This window comes from Amyelois transitella, chromosome 8 (genome assembly GCF_032362555.1).
Source record: "Amyelois transitella isolate CPQ chromosome 8, ilAmyTran1.1, whole genome shotgun sequence".
NCBI lineage: Eukaryota > Metazoa > Arthropoda > Insecta > Lepidoptera > Pyralidae > Amyelois > Amyelois transitella.
This window is the reverse complement of record NC_083511.1, coordinates 3,118,827-3,141,184: the sequence shown is the minus strand read 5'-3', so window position 1 is coordinate 3,141,184 and position 22,358 is coordinate 3,118,827. Positions and strand designations below refer to the sequence as shown.

Here is a 22,358-nt window from a genome sequence, read left to right as displayed (position 1 = left end):
AAAGTGGCTGATCTTGATCCAGATTTATTTTTATTTTATTTACTACCGACTTAGAAACACCAGCCAGTTCTGCTATCTTCCTCTGAGAATGACTTGTGTGCAAAAGAAGGGTTTTAACCTCAGATTTTTTTCTTGGAGACAAATCTACCCCTCGACCCATAGTGAAAGCTGTAAAAATAAAAAATTAATTAATTTCGTCCTAAAATCAGCCCCAAAATACTTAAGATTTAATAAAAATAAAGTAATACTTACTTGCAGTCAATAATAATTTCACAAAATCACAAAATAACTTTTTAAAATAATTAGTTACTTATTTTACTTTTACACGTGTGAAGGACTGCGCGTCTCTCCCGATAATAAAATATTTTTACAAAATAAACAAATCCCATAACACTTGAAATTTACTTTCAAGTTGATCTGTAGAGGTGCTGTGAACATAAAAATACATTCCAGGACCACTTACACCACTTGAAATAGCAGTCAAACGCGCCTGAAGAAAAAATATGATAAAAAATGTGACTGTCCCTATTAATTTGGCAACCCACTGTAAACGTTAAAATCAGTGCTGCCAATATAACAAACGCGCCTATCATTTTTCGGTAGCGGGAGCGGTTAGGCTAGGCTGAATTGGCTATGTTTCCTTAGCCGCGGAGCCAGTATAGCAAAATTTAAAGTATTTAAACCAACAAAACAAAACAACAATATGGCCGACCGAGTCTCTGCCTGCTGTGCTGTGTAAATGTGTATTGTGTTTAGATACAATTGTTTGAAGCGTTGCCAGACCGTACCAAAAAGTACGGTTTTCCGTACTATTCATCACACAACCGTACCACTATCGTACCTCAGTGCAGACCGTACCTTTTTCGTACCTTTTCCATATTAGTAGTTTATTTTTCACTACAACCTACAAAGGGTAAAAAACAATAAAAAATCGCCTTTTTATGTTTTGCTCAACATTCTGAATTTGTGTTCAAAAAACTTTTTTCTTCCAAAGAAATAAGACTTAGCTGTTTGGATTACATTCATTGCCTTTCTTACTAAGAAACGATGAACTTAAAAAAAAAAACAAAATATAGTCTGCGGTCTGCAGGACTCAAAGAATTGGCGGGACTATCACCAAATGTCAAATAGTCAATCTGAAACCGAGATCGAACTAAATATTTAAAGATAACTTATTTTCACAAGTATGATTAGAATTTGGTTTTAATATAAAGTATTGTGTTCTGTTGTTCGGATAATCACATAACTGATTGAGAAAACAATACGAATCTCGAGACGGAAGAAAAGTTAAGTCAAGGTAAGTTGATGTTGATGATGGTTTGCATTTTTCATACATACATACATACATACATAAAATCACGCCTCTTTCCCGGAGGGGTAGGCAGAGACTACCTCTTTCCACTTGCCACGATCTCTGCATACTTCTTTCGCTTCGTCCACATTCATAACTCTCTTCATACAAGCTCGGCGGTTTCGGGTACTTTTGACCTGACCCTTTACCAGGACGCAAACAAAAATCATGCATGGCAAGAAGGCAAAGTTGTGTGACTAAATGACAATGCTATTTCTTTTCTTATCACCACAGTCAAGGTGTGGTTTATTGCCTTTCATTCATTCTTATTAAATAGATACTGACAAACAACTTAAAATTTTGCAAACTATCTGTTCCGATCTGATGGTCAAGGGTAGAACTATATTTAATTATTTAATCGCCTTGGACGTTTGATATAATAAATTATTTATAGGTCGACCAGAAATATTGCAGACCTGTCAACGAGGGCGCTAATTATGCATTTTACACAATAACATTATACCCTAAACAGGATTGATAACTGATAGATACCTAGCGAAAAAACGACCCGAGCGAGATAGGTAGTACGGGGGCCGGCTGTCCCTTTTTAATAGGGCGACTTCATAGTCGCGATAGAGGCGATTTGGCTATGTGAGACAAATTAGAATTTGCTAAGATTATTTAACTTTGTAAATTTGGAATTGTTTTTATATAACATATGCTATAAAAAACATTAAATACTAAAAAGATGCTAAATCATCCGACGCCATGACATGATATGATTTTCAGGGTTACCATAAAAAATAAAAAAGCGAAATATAAATTTATATTTTCTTTTTGATTTAAAAATACATGCAAAGAAATTAATGCGATTGTTATTTGTTGACTTAACAATTGTTAAAATACCATAAAAATATAAGTGTTTCAATGAAATTTTTGAGTAGCCAAAACTGTTGATTAAAATAGTGTTCATTTTCGTAAATATATATTTTATATCAGTCCTTTTTTAGCAAAGCAACACCAAATAGGTATGTCATATTGAGTAAACTGTCAAATTGTCAAATATAATCAGACTTATTTTAGAAGATGTAAGAACAAGCAAGACCATAGAGCAACACTGATTACTGAATATTGTCGGGTTATGGTAACATTTTTTTTTAGCCTTGTTGCCAGTTATTTTTTTTTTGTTGCTTTTTTATCCGCAGTGTGGCAAAGTCTGCTATATTTCTGGTCGACATATAAAATTAATAATCACCACTAGCGTCAAAATGAAACAGATAAATTTGATGCTAAAAATCCTGTTTTTTTAATGTTTTGTTGGGGTTGCCATCTTGTGAATTAACAACCGAATTTAGAAAATTCCGGAGTATTCACGTATATCACATAAATTCATTTAAGTAATTGGCTATTTGATAGTTGTAACGATGAAACATCAAATATGTTAAATATGATACTTGAGATAGCTTGTAACCAAAGAATAATGGCACAATAGATATCGCTTTATAAGAAATTTTAAATATTTTATTTTCGCAAAATAGATTTGTCTTTTTTATCTGTGGATATATTGTGATACGTCACATACATCTCACAGAAAATGTCAAGCAAAACGTCACCTGTCAGTTTCAAACAGCGTTCACTGATTGGCGAGAAATTGTAATGTGACGTGACCGGCTGTTTTCGCGCGAATTTAAAGTAATGAATATTTTTTTGTAAATATTTTTCCGAAGGCTGGCACGTAGCCAATTGTATGAATGCATGTGATTCTAATATTTGATATTCAATAATACGAAATTATACTTTGTTTTAATATTTTTGTTTCATAACTTTCTTTTCTACCTATACTTACCTACATTTTTAATAAGAAAATTATTAATATTGTGAACGTATATACTCTGTAAACGGTCAAAGTAAAAGTTTGCGGAATGCACAGAACACAATGAATCAGATAGAAATGAAGACAATTGAAAATCTAAGTTATTTAAATTGTTAGAACTTTCATGAACAGATGGCGCCGTCACATGCTTATATCACACTAATATTATAAATGTGAAAGTTTGTTTGTTTGGATGTTTGTCCGTCAATCACGCTGAAACTACTTAACGGATTTAGATGAAACTTGGTATACAGACAGGGTATGAGCTGACTTGGGTAATAGGATACTTTTAACGCGGGCGGAGCCGCGGGCGGAAGCTAGTAGCTTATATATTTATATTGTTTCTATTTAATGTCCCTTTCAAACTAAACTATATATATGTACCTTACCGTACCTTTGCATGGAGCTGTGTGTGATGGATGGCATGTTTTTTGTCTAAACGCAGGTGTTGGAAAATGGACAGATTTATAACGAAGCGAAAACGTAGCCCTCCTGATAATAACAGCTCTCAAAATAGTAACCAGACTACTAAACAGAAATGTTTAAGTCCTAGCATACCTGGCCCTTCATGTACTGACGCACTAACAAAACCTACCCAGCCACAAGAATCAAATCATTCCAACGGTTTCAGTCTGCTAGACAAATCAAATCCATCTTACAAAAAAAAACCACAAGCCTTTCTTGATACTTGTAACGAAAATGAAGGAATCCAGATAGCAACAAGTAATGACGAGCATAAAAAAATTATTCCAACCAAATCTAAAAAAGCATCGGATAAGACTGAAAAACATTTATATGTTTTTAGCGAGAAATGGTTGGAAATTAAAGAACTCTCAGAGTGGCTAGTTTCAGACACAGTTAAAGGCACAATCAGTGCAAAATGCAAATACTGTCAAACTACGTTACCCAACCACAAGCCGCACTTGATACGGCACTCTGAAACTGATAAACACAAATCAATAATGAAAGCGATTAAATCCACATCAAATATTAAAGAATCATTAAAACCATCAGATGAAGATCTCTCAGCAAAAAGAGGTGAACTTAAAATTGCTGCAATGCTGGCTACAAATAATTTACCATTCCTCTTATCAGACACTCTAGTTAGCTTAATAGCGGACATTTGCCCTGATTCGAAAATTGCTCAGAAGATGAAGATGGGTCGTACGAAAGCAACAGCAGTTGTAACACAAATTTTAGGGCCCAGTCTTCGAAGTACTTTGCATGATTATTTAAAACAACTCGGTAATTTCTTTTGCCTAATAATGGATGAAACAACTGATGTTGGAACAAAAAAACAATGTGCGATGACAGTAATATATTGTAACAAAGAATTAAAAATAGAAACAGAATTCTTCGATTTGCTGGAAATGGCTTCAGGTACGGCTGATGACTTGTATAACGCATTAATACAGAGCGTTGAAACTAAAAAAATCCCACTAGAAAACTTAGTGGGATTTTCTTCAGACACGACGAACGTAATGGTGGGTGAATATAATTCTGTGTTCGCCAAATTGAAAGAAAGACTTCCTAATATAGTGTGTGTCCGCTGCTCTTGCCATATGATTCATTTGGCTGCCTCTAAGGCTTGTCTAAAACTGCCAAAATCAGTAGAAGATATGTTACGGAACATTGGTTCCCATTTCAACTGCAGCCACAATCGACAACAGAAGCTTGCAGAAATGCAACGCTTCTACCAAACAGAAATTCATCAGATTCTTTTGCCGGCAACAACTCGGTGGCTTTCTTTGAAGGCATGTGTCAACCGAACGCTGGAACAGTATCCTGCCCTGGAAGCCTATTTCAGACTTGAAATCGTGGAAGATCCATCCAGAATAACTGAAAGTATCATTTCCAGTTTGCGTAACCAGTTTACAAAATTTTATCTCGAGTTCATGGCATATGTGCTAGACCTGTTAAATGACTTCAATATTACTTTTCAGTCTGAATCGCCATTACTTCATAAACTGAAACCAGCCGTAGAAGGGCTCATCCGCACCATTGCAAGTAACTTCATTGATTTACATCACGTCAAAAACACGCCTCCTCTAGAGATCGAACATAAAAACCCAAGGTTGTACTTGCCTTTGGAAAATTTGTACCTTGGTGTTCTTGTGAACTCAAGCCTCAACGAGGTTGAAAATGAGGTTAGAATAGAGGACCTGGAAAGATTCAAACTAGATTGCCTGGCATTTTATGTTGAAGTTATAGAACAAATAAAACAAAGATTTATATTTACAGACCCAATTTATGACATAATCCAAATAGTCCAACCAAAAATTATGAAATCCTTTGATCCACAAATGATAAATTCAATTTTAAACAGATTTCCTTTTTTAGCCCCCACATATCTGAATAAAAATGCATTAATAAACGAATGGCGGGAGTACTGTTTATTAGATCTGACAAGTTTGGACGACAGTATATCGATTCAAATGAATGCTGCTGATTTTTGGACAAAAGTGTTTAAATTAAAAGACATTGGTGGCACAGAAAAATTCAAAAATTTAAAAATTCTGATAGTATTTCTATTAATTTTGCCTTTTTCTAATGCCTCAGTGGAAAGAGTATTTAGCAAACTAAAGCTGATAAAGACTGAACATCGGAATCGCCTCAATACCGAAACTATTGCCGCATTAATGGCTACTAGTTCATCTATACAACAACAAGGTGGTATAAAAAATTTTGAACCCAGCACTTTTATGTTAAATAAGAAGATACAGTACTCAAATTAATGTGATTTAGTAGTGAAGTGATACAACATGAAATTACCTCTTTTGTAAACTTTAAAAACTCATGATTTCGACATACCTAAATAAATGTTTATTGTATCTGTAGAGAAATATTACCAATTTTGTAGATTGAAATGAAAACTATTAACTTGCATTGAGCATGGGTGCAGGCTAAGTATTACGTATTTTGGAATGAAGTAAAGCATGTCTACAGACAGAATGAAACATATCCAAACTATTGAAGCTTCAAGCATGTATTAGCAAGTTATTTATTTATAAACTCGTGGTAAGTTAAATTATTATTTTACGAGCATTTTTCAACATTTCAGCAAAACCATACGGGTCGGGATACTTCTGCAAGAACTAGATAATAAAGTAGAATATTATTACCGATTGCCAATATCGAACAAATTCATTTGTAAATCAATTATATTATATCGCTTTTTTCTAACCTATGGTCGCAGACAGCCAACTCGAAGGAAATCTAGTTTTTGCAGAATCCCGACCCAACCGTACCTTGAAGTTGAAAACCGTACTTTTTCAGAAATTCAACAGTCCTTTTTTGGGAAATCATACTGGTAACACTGATTGTTTGCTTTGTTTTAAACTAAAAAGAAACTTTGATTTATCATCAGGTATGTGTATTAATAAATAGAATAATGTATTTAGTGATAACGGGTTCGAAATTTTACTGGTAATATTACATTGTTTTGTTGTCAAAAAGTAGAAAGTAATTAATTATTTTACGTTTTATACTGCGCGTGTATATAACTTATCAACATAGAAAAGAGAAGATTACGTTACGAAGCTTGCATTAATTTCACAATGTAATACAGTCCGCGAGGCTTAAGCTGAGCTTTGCATTTGTGTGAGTGATCACTAAAAGTAGGTCAGATAAAAAACTTTTAACTGTAGGTAGTGATTCCAAGTTATCGATACTATATTATCGATTATGATGCGTCATAAACATATTTGTATTCTACTAGGCAATTAATAGGTATTATTATAAATACCCCGTAAACCGTGCTATAAAGATTATTTTATTTAACTTTCAGTTATAATGGGACCTAAGAAAAAAAGTTCAGTTTGGCAGTTCTTTGACAAAATTGATGAAAAGAAAGCGAAATGCAAGCTATGTCAAAAGGAAATTAAGTCTGCTGGAAATACTACGAACTTACTTGGGCATGTTCGTAATGTTCATAAGGCTGCTTATCTGGAAATTCAGCCAAAACAAAATACATTAAAAGCAGTAAATACTACTGAAGAAATATCGAATCCTCTAAATACCAAGGTAACGCCTAACGATGACATTGATGATGGTTTACTTCAATCTGAACCGATTCCTAGTACAAGTGGCAGTGGCAATAAAAGATCCTGTGAACCGTTACCGAAAACCGTAAATGAAACTATTGATTTTGACTTGAGAAAACTCCACTAAATGAGCCTAAAAACTTGTTCAAAAGAAGCGTATTTTCCATATAATAAAAGCTAAAAAAATTGGATTCCAATCAAAACGGATGTATTTCTGCATTAAAATGTTGTCTTGGATTGTTTTAAACAAAACAGGCATATTTCTTCGACAAATATCATCTTTTATTTATTGTTCTGTTCAAAAGGTCATATTTTTTTTCATACATAACAACTTTAATAAAAATTGATTCGTTTGACTTAAAAACGGTATCGAGTATCGGTATGATGGCTGTACGTTGAATGTTATTGCCAATAGCAACACTGTAAAAAAAAAAGTAACTCTGCATCTCCAAATATGACACTGACAGAATATATTATTTTAACGTTCAAATTCAAATTCAAACTTTTATTTGCATAATATGAGTACAACAAGGTCTTAAATATAATGTATAACAGATCTTCATATTTACCCTTTCGGGTGTTGCAAACATTTTTATGTATTAGTAGACATACAAACTTATACATAAAGGTACCTACTTAGTATCACATTATAATTTTAAATCTAATTAGAATTGTTTAAACCTAGTATTGCACAATTTATATTTATCTGTTAATAGGTGCTTATTTATTATTATTGTAAATATTTATAATGTTCTAATGTTTTCAAGTTTACAATGTAAAACTATTATAATCCTACTACCTACTTATTTAAATTAAGGTACTCATCTATAGAATAAAAATTGTTTTGAAGAAGCATAGACTTAATTTTTTTATTAAAGTGAGTTAATTTATTTTCATTTTTTATAGAATTTGGTAGTTTATTATAAATTTTTATTCCCATATGAAATGGGCTTTGGTGGAGCATTTTTATTCTTGCAGGTTGAATGCATAAGTTATTTTTATTTCTTGTGTGATATGTATGTGTATCTTTTATTTGAGTGAATAAATGCTTATTTTTGTGTACAAATTGACATATATCCTGAATGTAAATTGAAGGTAGTGTTAGTAATTCAAATTTTTTATAATATGGTTTGCAGCTTTCAGTATTTTTTATTTCTGCTAATATTCTAACACATTTTTTCTGTAATATAAATACTTCATGAGCGCTACTGCTATTACCCCATAGCATTACCCCATACTTTAGCCAGGAGTAAGCATACGCATAGTAAGCCGATAGTGCAGTTTCAAGATTTGTGCAATGTTTTATTTGACATAGTGCATATATAAATTTACTTAATTTTGCTTTGACATTTTCTATGTGACTTTTCCAGTTAATATGAGAATCTATATGTATGCCTAATAAATTAAAAGTATTCACTGTTTCTATATCTGTTTTATTATATTGAATAAGAGAAGTATCTAATGGTGCTTTGTTTACAGATGTAAATTGCATTAGCTTTGTCTTTTTGTAATTTATTTCCAGGTTATGATCACTAAGCCATTTTTCAGCTATATTAAGTTTATCTAATACTATTGATTTTATATCTATATTACTATTATTATCATGTCCAATCAAAATTGACAGATCATCTGCAAAAAGAATACTAGTTGTATTTTCTTTATCAAAAATTTTTGGCAGGTCATTAATATATATTATAAATAGTATACATCCTAATACGCTCCCTTGAGGTATAGCACATGTTAAACTTGTTTCATTAGATTTTATTATTTCTATTGTATTATTGTGGTCATTGTAAAACGTTATTTGTACAATTTGTTTTCTATTTTGCAAGTAAGATTGGAACCACTGATATGCTCGTCCACGAACCCCAGATCCATATAATTTGGACAATAATATTTTATGAGATACTTTATCATAAGCCTTAGTCATATCAAGCAAAAGACCAAAGGCATGTTTCTTCTCGTTAATATGTCGTAAGGCGTTTTGAATATAATTGTACACTGCAGTTGTAGTAGATTTTGTTTTCCGAAAACCGTTTTGCCTGTCATCGAGAATTTTAAATTTTTCTAAAAACGAATATAGTCTATTGCTCATTGCTTTTTCAAATACTTTGGAAAAGGTGGATAAGAGTGCAATCGGTCTATAATTGTTCGGGTTTGTGGGATCATCTTTTTTATGTATCGGTATGACTGTTGATATTTTAAGAAGATCTGGAAATGTACCTTCTTGAAAACTTTGATTTATCAAAAGAGTAAGGGGTTGTGTAAGTTCATCAGCACAAAATTTCAAAAGTATTGTTGGTATTCCATCGCTACCGAAACTGTGTTTATTTTTCAAAGATTTAATTATATTTTTAATTTCTTTTTCATCAACTGAATTTAGGAACATTGTAGTGGTTGGAGGATTCATTACAGGGTAACCTTTGTTACTGCGTTGTGAAGTTTTAGTCTGTCCAATAGAAGCAAAATGTTTGTTAAAAGTATTAGATATTTTATAAGGATCTTCTGAAATTTTATCATTTATATTTATTTTCAAATTGGATTGGAATTTTTTTGTGGTTCTACCATATTTTGTATTTATAATTTTCCACATTGTTTTGATTTTATTATCACTTTGCTTCATTTTACGAATGTAATCATTTTTCCTTGAAATTTTTATACATTTTTTTAAAATTTGACTATATGATTTAAGATGGCTTCTAATGATAGGGCTATTTGTTTGGTTAAGAATTGTTCTCATATACCTTTTTGTCTTACAAGAGTTTTTTAAGCCTGTGGTTAGCCACGTTTTTCTTACTTTATTTTTTATTTTTATTTTTTTTACGGGTATATATTTATTTAAATTGGAAAGTATAATATTATGAAATGAACTATAGTTTTCGTTAATTGTTTGACTAGTGGTTATTATTTGTGTCCATTTAAGATTGTTCAATGAATTTTTAAAATTACTCATATTTTCTTTGTTAAATAATCTTTTTGTAGCATACCTAAATGTATTATTGTTGGAAAGAATTTTTTCATATTTTATTACTATATTAGTACTCTTGTGGTCAGAGAGGCCATATTCCTCTACAGTCACATTAAGTACATTTGACTCATTATTTACAAGTACTAAATCGATACAAGAAGCAGTTTTATCAGTTACTCGAGTTGGCTGTTTAATAAGTTGTTTAAAATTATATGAAGACCAAAAATTTAAAAATGTTTTACTTACAGAGTCATTTATATTAACTTTAATATTAAAATCACCGCCAACTATTATAGTTTTATTTTTTGTATTCAACTTATCAAGAACTTTAGTCATCTGTTCATAAAATACATTAATATGACGATCGGCTCTGTATACTCCTAATAAAATTGTATTAATTTTTGGTAACTCTATAGCACAAAGTTCAATTACTCCCTCTACAGAAAAACCAACAATATCTTTTCTCTGTATGTATTGAATATTTTCATTTAATAATATTCCAACCCCTCCACCTTCTTGTTTCTCTCTACATAATAACGATGCAAAATTGTATCCTGATATATCTATTGAATTACAAAAATATTTATTGCGCCATAGTTCAGATAATACAAGTATTTCAATATGTTTATCTAGAAGTAGTTGTTCAATTAAATGCACTTTGTTTCCTATGCTTTGTATGTTTTGAAAAGTTATTGTCAGGTTTTTACTATCTGTAGAGTGGTTAATTAGTTTTTTGAATTTTTTGGGCAAGAGTTAATTGGACATATATTATTGGAGGATAAATGCTTATCTAAATTTACATTTTCATTTTTATCTATATCTATTAACTTTTTATTTGCTTTACAGGGGTACATACTTATATCAGTGAGCAAATAGGAATTTAGTGACTTATTATTTTCTTTTCTCTCTTCTGTTGGGATACTAGTTGTATCACAGTTTTCCTGTCGGCATGTGTCTTGCTTGAATTCTTGTCCATTAATGTAAAGTTTGTTGTCTTTAAATATCGCATGTTGTCCATTTCTTCTGCTTTCTTCTAATATTTTTCTTAACTCGTTCCTTTTTATAACTTCATCTTTGTTTAGGTATTTTGTAACTGAAAGACCTATCTTGTAGAAGGATGATGAACATTGAAGTATATGTTTAGTCATTCTCTTACTTAATAATTCAATTACTAATGGTCTGCTGGTACTTTTGCCATAGCGGCCAATTCGGTACGAGTTTTCTACATAGCCCAACAGATTAACATTTATGACATTTTGAAATAAATAAATGATTCGGTCATGAGTTTCTATTTCAGTTTCTTTATGTGTTTCTGGAAAGCCATGTAGTACAATTTTTTTATAGTTAAGATCACCTGTGATAAATGTTTCTTTTTCTTGTTTTAATAACATTTTGTTTTTTGCATCGAGGTCTGAAATTTGTTTTCTAAGATTTATCGTTTCTATTTCTAAATTTTGAATTTTTACATTAATATCTGTAATCTCAGTATTCATTAATTCTTGTTTCACATTCAGTACCTCAGTCTTCCTATTTAAATCTATAGCCAGGTCAGTTACGGCTTGTAGTATTTCCTGTTTAATCACTTCTTTTAAACCTGTTATAATCGATGTTTTGTTATTCTCTAGCAATTTAGTTAATACTTCAACTGTAACATATTGCACAGATTTTATATCTTTATTAAAAGTTTTATCCTGGCTATTATCAATAAATGTGTCTCCTATTGAACTTAGGTTGTTGAAAAATGACTCTTCATCAGAATCGTTACAGGATTTTTGTTGTTTTTTTCTCAGTGTGATATTACATTCATCTTTACTTTCTGTACTCTCTATAGTTTTTGTTGTAGGTATAGTCACAAAAGGTGTTTTATGATTTGATGGTGTTTTATGAATACATCCTATGCAACGCCATTTCTTTTTATGTTGCGGGGTCAATGTATTATAAAATCGTTGTTCAGATACATTTGCGCATTTTAAATCATAATATTTTTCACATAGAGAGCATTTTAAAAATCGTCTATCATCGATTTTTTTCTTACAATTTGCACAAAGCGTCATCTTTATGTCAATATATTTTATACTATATTGACGTTATACTATATTGAGGTATTGACGTTCTTTTCAATTAATTGTGCAACAAAGCGTATAGATGGCGTTACTGGTAGAATGAAGTTTGTTCTTTTAATTGTTACTCTGTGCAATAGGTAAATTTATAGTCTTCATACAACTATTGAACAAAGTTGATAAAAGATGTCGTTAGTGACTTAACGATTAGCTGAGTGACCTTGGCATGGGTCTATAAGAAATGTTTAGCGTCACTTTTCGAAATATCTAATTGTTTTGAATTTCATAATTATTACCTTATGAGCCGAAGTTTCATAAACATTTGAGGATATTGTCGACACTACACTCCAGAAATTTTTCTTCTGATCGTTTTAATTGATATCTTTCACTATGTGGATATTCAAAATAGTAACCGCTACAGTTTAGTATTTTATCAATTATGTTCATAGTTTGGTACACAATGTTTGTGATAACACTTTCACTTATTGCTTTTAGATAGTCCTTTGTTCAAAACATAATTTTTATTACTATTTCGTCTGTTTTATATTTTTAAAGTTTTTTTTATTACAGAGAGCTTGTTTACGCGAGAGCAGCGCCCCCTTCTCCGATAATCTTTCCGTTCTATCTTTCGTTGCGAGTATTTCTATTTCGATGGTTGCGAGTAATGAAGTTAGTGAATTTTTGAAGTTTGGAAGGTATTAATAAGTAAAAATCATATTGAAAATGGATGAGCAAGGTTTAGTCGAGACCTTGAATGCTGGTTCAAGGAAAAAAAAGCGTAAAGATCGTTCGGAATATCGCAAAACGTAAGTGACATTCTAATGTAGGTTACTTCAATATCCTGTTTTCTTATTAAGGTTATAACTTATTAATTTACTTTTTCTTTGTATTTTTTCAGGACTTACACAGATAAAGATCCCTTGTGCATAAATTATAGATGTCCATGTAATCACAAGTCGCTAAAAACTTTCAAATGCAAAAGGTTGACATTACAAGATATCATAGAAAACAGAAAGTTGTTTTTTAAACGGCGTGGGAAGGTAGATCAAGATATTTATCTTTCTAGACTCTTAGCACCGTATGAGCCATTAAATAGAGGAAAGTCAAATCCAAGAGCGACAACGAAAAATCGAAAGGTTAGTTGCACCTACCATCTATATATAAATAAAAAACTGACAACAGTGTGTAAACAAGTGTTTCAAAAAACATTTGCGATTGGAGAAAAAAGGCTAAGAAACTTAAATGTTAGGCTGAGTCAAGGGGAAACACCTACAGAGAAGCGAGGTGGAGACAGGAAAGCAGCCAAGTCAAGAGAGAAAAAAGAAAAGTTAAGAGAATTCTTGAAAAAGTTACCTGCTCAGGAAAGTCACTATAATAGACAGAAAAGCAAGAGAATATATTTGTCATCTGAACTGAACGCTGCTAGATTACTCCGTATCTATAACCTGTCAGTGCCTGAAAATTTAAGGGTTTCCCGCACCATGTTCCACAATATATTTTACAATGAATTCAACATTGGGTTCAAATCCCCGGCTACTGACGCATGCAGTGTTTGCATATTGTGGACAAATAAAATAAAAAATGAAACCAACAGTCAACGAAAGCAAACATTGATGATTGAAAAGAGGGTTCACAAACTAAGATCCAATGTTTTCTATGAACTATTGAGAAAACCAGTTGCCAACAGCATAAGGCTGTGTTTTGATTTGCAGAAGGTATTACCATTACCAAGAACACCTATACAAGACGCATTTTATAGTAGGCAAATCAGTTTTTACAATTTTTGTATAACAAAAAAGACAAAAACCAACCTGACTTTTTTATATGGGATGAGACACAGGCTTCTCGTGGATCTCTAGAAATTGGATCAGCACTGCTGGCATACTTAACCAATTTAACTATTCCTGAAAATGTCACGTCATTGAATTTGTTCTGTGATGGTTGTGGAGGACAAAACAAAAACAGCCACATCCTACATTTACTAATTTACTGGTTAGCTAATAATAATAACACAATTGAAGAAATCACAATAACTTTCCCTGTGCGTGGGCATAGTTTCTTGCCGGCAGACCGCATATTCGGTAGAATAGAAAAAGATATTAGGAAAACACCTATTATTACACACAGAACAGGATACATAGAAATCATAGAGAAACATGGAAAAGTTCATGACATTGGCTTTGATTGGACTCTCAAAGATATAAAAAAGTTAGAGCTAAATTACAAAAAGCTTTCAAAAATTCAAACTGCTAAGAGAATTAGAATTAAAAAAGTTAAAGGTCCAGGAGGTCGTTTCAAAGATGTCAAAATTTGTGCATTTGAAAATTATCGTTTTGAATCAGGTCAAGAAGAATTTGAATCATTATTGAAACGTGGTAAACGACATCCTAAACAACTGCAAGAACAACCAACAGGCAAAGGTCTTTCTGAAAACAAAAAAAAAAGATGTCACATTATTATTAGTGAAACAATTTGGTGAAGATTGGGCCTTGATGGAAGAATTACAATGGTATAAAAACATTCTTCTGAATGAGCATAACACACTCAATGAGAATGTGGATGAGGATCATGATCATAACCATGACGAGGACTGTGAATGCATTTGCATGGAACCTGACATTGGGGACGTTAGAGTTTAAGGGATTGAATAATAAATTTTGTAATGATTAATGATAATTAATGATAAAAAAATAAATGATGTGAAAAATAATTTTGTATGTTTCTCATTATAAAGACTAATTTCAGCTCAAAGTAGAGGTTAATAATAAACATCAAAGTATTGCTCATAAGATTTTTTCTTTTGACAGAGTGGCAAAAAACTTCACTAGTATTTCTCATTATTTTATATTTCCAAAAAGTCCGTTCACAAAGCCTTATTTCTAAAAGTGTTAAATCAAAAGGGCATATTTCTAGAAGTGACAAATCAAAAGGCCGTATTTCTAATTTGTCCGATCAATAAGTCGTATTTCTGAACTAAAATTTTTAAAAAAAAAAGAAAAGGTGTATTTTTAAAAATTTTTTAAATGCATATAACATTGTAATCTTAATCTTCACAATGAGCTTACATTAATTAGATTTTAGCATTTTTATAATAGGGACTAGATGTTTTTTTCTGTTTTTGTAAAGTTTGTTTATCATAGAAATACGACCTTTTGAACAGATGCTCCTCTATACAGGCCGCCTTTAAAGATATTTCTTCTTACTCAGAATCGGGACTGAAGACAAGGAAACTGAACAACTGTTTATTATTTATGATTTGCAAAGACCATCAGCCTTTCTCGATAGTTGAAAATGAAGGCTTCAGAACTTTAATGAAAACAGTTGCTCCTCAATATAAACTCCCAAGTAGAACAACTCTAAGACGCTGGCTTGACGATAAATATGAAGTTATTTCAGGAACAATAAAAATAATGCTGTCCTCTATAGAAGATTTAACCCTAACAACGGATATTTGGTCGGATACCTTAAATATGAAAAGTTTTCTGGGCATCACAGCGCATTTCGGAATTGACATTCAACTATACTCAATCACTTTAGGCGTGTACGAATTGGATGAAAGACATACATCAGATTATCTTTCTGAAATTCTCTTAAAGGTATGCCAAGAATGGAACGGCTCTTGTTACTGACAACGCAGCCAATATAGTAAAGGCAATCGATATAGCGTTCGGTAGAAGGAAACATATCCCGTGTTTTGCCCATACTTTGAATTTGGTTGCTGAAGGCACAATGATGTGTACTGAGTGGAGGAACATTGTTTCTAAAGTAAAAACAATAGTGACTTGGTTTAAACAGAGTTGCGTTGCTAGTGACGAGTTACGTAAAGCAACTACTGCGGCTATAGAGTCTCCTGCTGGGGTAAAATTAATACAAAGCGTGGATACTCGTTGGAACAGTACATATTATATGTTACAAAGATTTCTAGAACTCCGTAGTGTCATAAATGATATTCTCTTCCGCCACCCCAGAGCACCTGCAATGCTCAGTGCATCGGATATATCTACTGTATCTTCTGTCATTGTGGTGTTGCGACCCTTGGAAGCGGCTACAAAAGAAATTTCGGGTGATAAATACTGCACAAGTAGTAAAATTATTCCCTTAGTTCATTGCATGCTCTCTAAAATAACTTCAGCTGTTATAGAAGATCCCGTAGCGAAGGAGGTGCAAAAACTTGCTATTAATGAAATAAATAAAAGAATGGGTTCTATAGAACATGTAAGTGCTCTTGCTATCGCAAGTATTCTAGATCCACGTTTCAAAAGAATACATTTCAATGATGCAATAGCTTGTTCGAATGCTGTTTCAAAAATTAAGGATTTAATGAAGAAGAATTTGCAAAGCAATGAAGAACCTGAGTCAGATTCTGACAAATCTGATAAAAATGAAGAGGCCTTTTCATTATGGATTGATCACCATAAGTTAGTGCATCGTAACTGGAAAATTAACAAATCTGAAGATGTTTTGTCTGACGAACTTTCAGTTTATCTCAGAACTCCTGTTGGAAGACTGAACGAAAATCCGTTAGAAATCTGGAGGGATTATAAAATACAATTCCCGAAGCTGTTTAAAATAGCTTTCAAGTATTTGACAATAGTTGGCACGTCAGTACCTTCAGAAAGACTTTTTTCACAGGCAGGGCTAGTTTTGACCGAACGAAGGAACCGATTGAAGGGGAAGAGATTGAGTAAACTTTTGTTTTTACATAGTATTGACAAAAAATATTGGGATATGTGAAAAAATGTTGGCTGTGTGAATTTGAATAAATATATTTCCTGCGTTTTTTTATACATATTTTTGTTTTAATTAAGGTCTAACTTAACCTAAAACACGTCATTGCGAAAACAATCGATTTTTAAGAAACATCGATGTATTTCTCAATACATCGTATTACCATCGATGTGACCGATCGATGCATTACATCAAAAAAAATATCGATGTATATTTTAAATGTCCATCTCTAAAACGCACACAAGTATGATTTGAGTTTACGCCCGCCGCATGTCACGTGATATACGCGTCATATAGGCTATCCTTGTCACACTCGCGCATTTGAATCGCTGTTTCGCTCGATGGATGAGTCGCGTCGATCATTTAGAAAATTTGCAACGGCAGACTACATTTGCAGGGGTGAATTTTTTTTTATTATGTAAGTATTTCCTTGTTTTATATTATTTTAATATTTATTTTAGATAGAATAATGATAAAACAATAGTGTTTCATAGTTTTTATTACAGAATTATTCGTAGTTTTTTTTCAATAACAAAAAAAATCTTATTGTCACTTATAACGGACATCGACGCTTACTCTCATATGGAGTAACTTTTTTGTTTGTCATTTATAACGGACATTGCCATTTACTCTCATAAGGAGTAACTTTTTTATTAGTCAATTATAACGGACAATGCCAGTTAGTACTAGTAGAATAAAAATTCGTATTGTTCTTGATTTTACCGTCACTTGTCCATACTTATAGTACTTATAAGTTTTAAAATTGACTATATTCATTTCAGCAATATGGCGAGGAGAGGTTGGCGGTCTAAGCAAATTCTTGCACTTTTACCTCCACCCGATTCTGAAGATTCAGAGGTTGAATCAGATGCTGATGAAGAGGGAAGAATACTAGCGCGTGAGTACTTCAGAAATAATTACGCTGACTCTCACACTTCTTCGCCGGTGAGAAGCATTTCACCTGATCTGTATAATCTCATGCAAGATCTCAGCGATGGTGAAGAACAAGAGGCAAATTCTAGGGATCTTATATCAGATAACCACGTAAACCAGCATGGAAATCCAACGCCTATGCCATCAGCATCATCTTCGGTAGTAGCTCCAGTTTTACCACCTTGCATTATACCGGAAACACCATCCACATCTTCAATAAGATCTCCGCTCACACCAAGTACAGTTACAACACGTCGCCGTACTAGACAAGTTGCCAATATTGAGTCGTCCCCTTTGCCACCTTTACCTGCAGAACCTGTTGCGAAAAAGCGCAAACTACAACAATTAGTATTTACATTTAAGAAAACTAAATATACAGGAGGCGTGGAAGTAGATACAAATGTTAGTTTTGCAGAACAGTATCAAATGCAATCTCCCCTGCAATATTTCAAAAAAATTTTTAGTGACGATCTGTTGGATTTTATTGTACTGAACTTAACTTAACTTTTACTAAATTGAACTTATATTCAGTACAACAACAAGGTAAATCTATTTGTGTAACAAGAAAGGAAATAGAAATAGTATTAGGGATCGAAATTATTATGGCGATTGTAAAGATGCCAGCTATTGAAGATTATTGGAGTACCTAATGATCTTAGGTTTGAGCCAATTGCGTCTGCTATGGGAATAAAAAGGTACAGATCCATCAAACGTTTTTTACATTTTTGTGATAACACAAATGTAGACAAGAACGACAGCTATTACAAAGTGTCTACCGTGATGGAACATATCCGGCAGGGGTGCCTCAAAGTGGAAGAAGAGAGATCATTTGCTGTTGACGAAATGATTATACCATACAAAGGTAAAAAAGCTGGCAACCGCAAGCAATATGATCCCAAAAAACCGCATAAATGGGGTTTTAAGTTTTTAGTTCGAGCTGGCACTTCAGGGATGGTGTATGATTTTTTTGCTTATGATGGGGCAAACACTTTTCAAGGTGTCCCATTTACAGAATGGGAACAAAATTATCTCGGGGTTGGAGGTAAAACAGTTGTCAGACTTTGCAAAACCATATCCAACCCGGTTCTTGCTACGGTTTACTTCGACAACTGGTTCACATCTTTGGAGCTGCTTTATTATTTACGTAACGAGATGGGGTTACTGTCATTGGGTACAATCCGCAAGGACAGACTGCGCAATTGTCGGCTGACTAATGACAAAGATATGAAGAAGAAAGGCCGTGGAGCATTCGAAGTTGTTTGCGATAATACAAAGAGATTGCAACAAAGTGGGTAGATTCGCAATGTATACACATTGCGAGTTCTTTCTGTGCCCAAGATCCGGTCGGAACAATAGAGAGATACGACAAGAAAGACAGAAAAAGAGTTTCTGTGCCATGTCCACATGTGATCAAAATATATAATACGCACATGGGCGGTGTCGACATTGCTGACATGTTGACTGCATTGTACAGAATACGCATGAAGACGAGGCGGTGGTATATGTCAATATTTGCCCAGCTTATGGATATTGCTCTCAATAATAGTTGGCTGTTGCACCGCCGTGATTGTGCACAGCTTGGAAATGAGAACAAATTGGCGCTGAAAAAGTTTCGCATTCAGGCTGCTCTTGCGCTTATAAAAACCAACACCAAATCTCATTTGCAAAGAGGGAGCCTTGAACCTGCATCTGCTACCATCACCAAGCCTTTCATACCCCGTCCCGTCGATGAATCACGTCTTGATTGTTTCGATCATTTTCCCCTTTATACAGCTCAGGGACGATGCCGTTTGTGTAAAAACGGAAAGACGATGGTGACATGTTCAAAGTGTGAACAAAGACTGTGTTTTACTGTCAAAAAAAATCACTGTTTTCTGTTATTTCACAGAATAAGTAATTTGTTTTGTTTAATTTTTTTTTAAGTTTATTTTTATGACCAAAAAGGTACAAAAGTTAGTTTTGTTAAAAAGTTTTATTTGTTGAGAGTAGTATTTGTTATATTCCAAAAGTTCCTATGTTCTGATCTCATGATTAGTTATAAGCCTAAGGTTTTTCTATTTACTTTTATATCTCTTTGTATTTTTTCATACGAGGTCTGGCTATTAAATAACGAGACTGCGCGTGCCGAAGGCGTCCTAGAGGGGTAGGGTGGAAAACGAATGCAGCATTGGATAGCTGGAAGTGTCTACTATTCCAGTATGAAAACACATTTTTGTCGCTGTAGTAGTATTTTTTGTGTAGAGGTTAGAAATGAACGTGTTTTTTTCTCGTGCCGGTAACGATGTGTGCCGAAAAACACGAGCAACGGATCAATGTGAAATTTCTCGTTAAATTAAAAAAAAACTCCGACTGAGTGCTATAAGTTGTTGAAAGAGGCCTATGGTGAGAATTCTCAATCTCGTGCGCGTGTTTTCGAATGGTATAAAAGGTTTTCTGAAGGCCGAGAGAGCACCGAAGATGACCAACGTCCAGGTCGACCTGTCTCTGTTTCAACTCCGCAAACAGTGACCAAAATAAATGAAATTGTGCGCGGAGATTGTCGTATGAGCATTCGGATGATTGCTGAGACTGTAAACTCCAATAAAGAAACTGTCAGAAAAATTTTACATGATGACTTGAACATGAAGAAAGTCTGTGCGAAGTTGGTATTGCACCAGGACAACGCACCTGCCCATAACGCGCTGTCTGTGAAGCGTTATTTAGCCGCCAGAGGCACTCCAGTGCTCGAACACGCGCCGTACTCGCCTGATTTAGCACCCTGTGACTTTTTCCTATTTCCGAAGATCAAGTCTGCCTTAAAAGGAACCCGGTTCGAGTCGATGGAAGAGGTGAAGCGAAAATCGGCGGAGCTCCTAAATGCTCTTACAAAAGAAGACTTCCAGCTTTGCTTTGACCAATGGAAAAAACGAATGGAATGGTGTGTGGCGAGGGAAGAGGAGTATATTGAAGGGGAGCATTCGATTGTAGAATAATTTTTAAAATAAAACTCTTTTTCATAAGCAGTCTCGTTATTTAATAGCCAGACCTCGTATATACCCAAACTGGCAATGTCCGTTTCATGTGACATACATACTGTGCTCAGTTTTATAGACTAGTTGGCAATGTCACTTATAAATGACATATAAAAAACCTGTGAAGATAAAATAAATTTATTTCTTTTTCATACATTTTGTCTTTATTTATCCCTAAATAGATACATAATTAAGAAAAACTCAAAAATTCTAATGTAAAAGGTTCTGCCAATTTAAGGGTTAAAAACCTATTACTTTTAATCTTCTTTGTTGTGTGCTTTAGAAAATTGTAATATTCTCTATATGCCGTGTGGTTCCCGGCACCAATACATAAAAGAATAGGACCACTCCATCTCTTTCCCATGGATGTCGTAAAAGGCGACTAAGTGATAGGCTTACAAACTTGGGATTCTTTTCTAGGCGATGGGCTAGCAACCTGTCACTCTTTGAATCTTAATTCTATCATTAAGCCAAATAGCTGAACGTGGCCATTCAGTCTTTTCAGGGATTCCAATCTCGATATACCGAGATCTCGGTATTGCGGATCCCGCGTCCTTTTCCACTCCCGCGAGATGCGGGATTACGGGTGCGGGATCCGCGAGATTTGCGGGACTGAAAAAAAATGTGCATACGACCTCTCGCGAGCGCGATCGCTCGGTGACTGTCGGTCGGCGGGTAGGTAGGTAACACACTGGCAAAGGAACTTGGCGCTGGCGTCGCGCGGCTGGGGTCGTGGCGGGGAGAGATGTGAACGAGCTAGTGTCATTTGTCAATCAGTTTCAATGTAAACAAAAACAAATAGGTTCATCTGCGTGAAATATTCTTAATAGCTCAAGTTATTAACTGTTTCGTATTTTCGTGATGTTGATTGATATAATAATAGTATAATTAAACATAAAAATGTCTAGTGCAGTTCAATATAGTGACTTTTCTGGTAGTTCTTATGTTTGGGAGCATTTCCTCAAATCTAATGATGGATTAACGGCAAAATGTAAACTGTGCAATATTATACTTAAAACCACCGCTAGATCAACCAAAGGATTACAAGTACATTTAAAATCTAAGCATCATTTAGAGGATTTAAGCAAAAAAAGGCTCGAAAATGCAGCGTCGTCATCAAGTGTTAGTACCAGTTCATCCTCCCATGTGTTATCTCCAGAATCACAGTCTAATCCGATGTCAAAGCAAATGAAGATCACGGACCATTTTCCAATTCAAAACAGCGCAAATTCACTACTTCGCAATTCGCAACTTAAGCCTTTTAAATTCATCTGAGAGCAATGATTATGAAGAGGCTGATCAAGTAAGAAACGACAATGTAGAGATTCCGCCGTCGTGGTGTTCTGATCATGATCTTACATTGCAACAGGAGTTAGAGTTAACTATATCGTCAGCATGTAATGTACTTTGCCCGTCACTATCTCGAGCTAATACACTTGAGTCCATTATAA

At 33.7% G+C, this 22,358-nt stretch overlaps 2 protein-coding genes across 2 annotated transcripts; both read left to right on the top strand.

Moving 5' to 3' along the window:
• The first annotated feature begins 3,619 nt into the window (after positions 1 to 3,619).
• Positions 3,620 to 9,819, top strand: LOC132902029 (uncharacterized). The gene is made up of 2 exons (XM_060945611.1): positions 3,620 to 6,531; positions 6,952 to 9,819. The coding sequence occupies exon 1, from the start codon at positions 3,620 to 3,622 to the stop codon at positions 5,897 to 5,899; it is 2,280 nt and encodes a 759-aa protein (XP_060801594.1). The 3' UTR covers positions 5,900 to 6,531; positions 6,952 to 9,819.
• Positions 9,820 to 12,838: 3,019 nt separating this feature from the next.
• On the top strand, positions 12,839 to 14,094 carry LOC132902028 (uncharacterized). Its single transcript, XM_060945610.1, has 2 exons — positions 12,839 to 13,041; positions 13,134 to 14,094. The coding sequence occupies exons 1-2, from the start codon at positions 12,959 to 12,961 to the stop codon at positions 14,092 to 14,094; spliced, it is 1,044 nt and encodes a 347-aa protein (XP_060801593.1). The 5' UTR covers positions 12,839 to 12,958.
• Positions 14,095 to 22,358: the final 8,264 nt, after the last annotated feature.

Coding starts and splice junctions, on each gene's coding strand:
- LOC132902029 (XM_060945611.1), top strand. CDS start 3,620: ATGGACAGATTTATAACGAAGCGAAAACGTAGCCCTCCTGATAATAAC.
- LOC132902028 (XM_060945610.1), top strand. CDS start 12,959: ATGGATGAGCAAGGTTTAGTCGAGACCTTGAATGCTGGTTCAAGGAAA. Junction 13,042..13,133: donor CGTTCGGAATATCGCAAAAC/GTAAGTGACATT, acceptor GTATTTTTTCAG/GACTTACACAGATAAAGATC.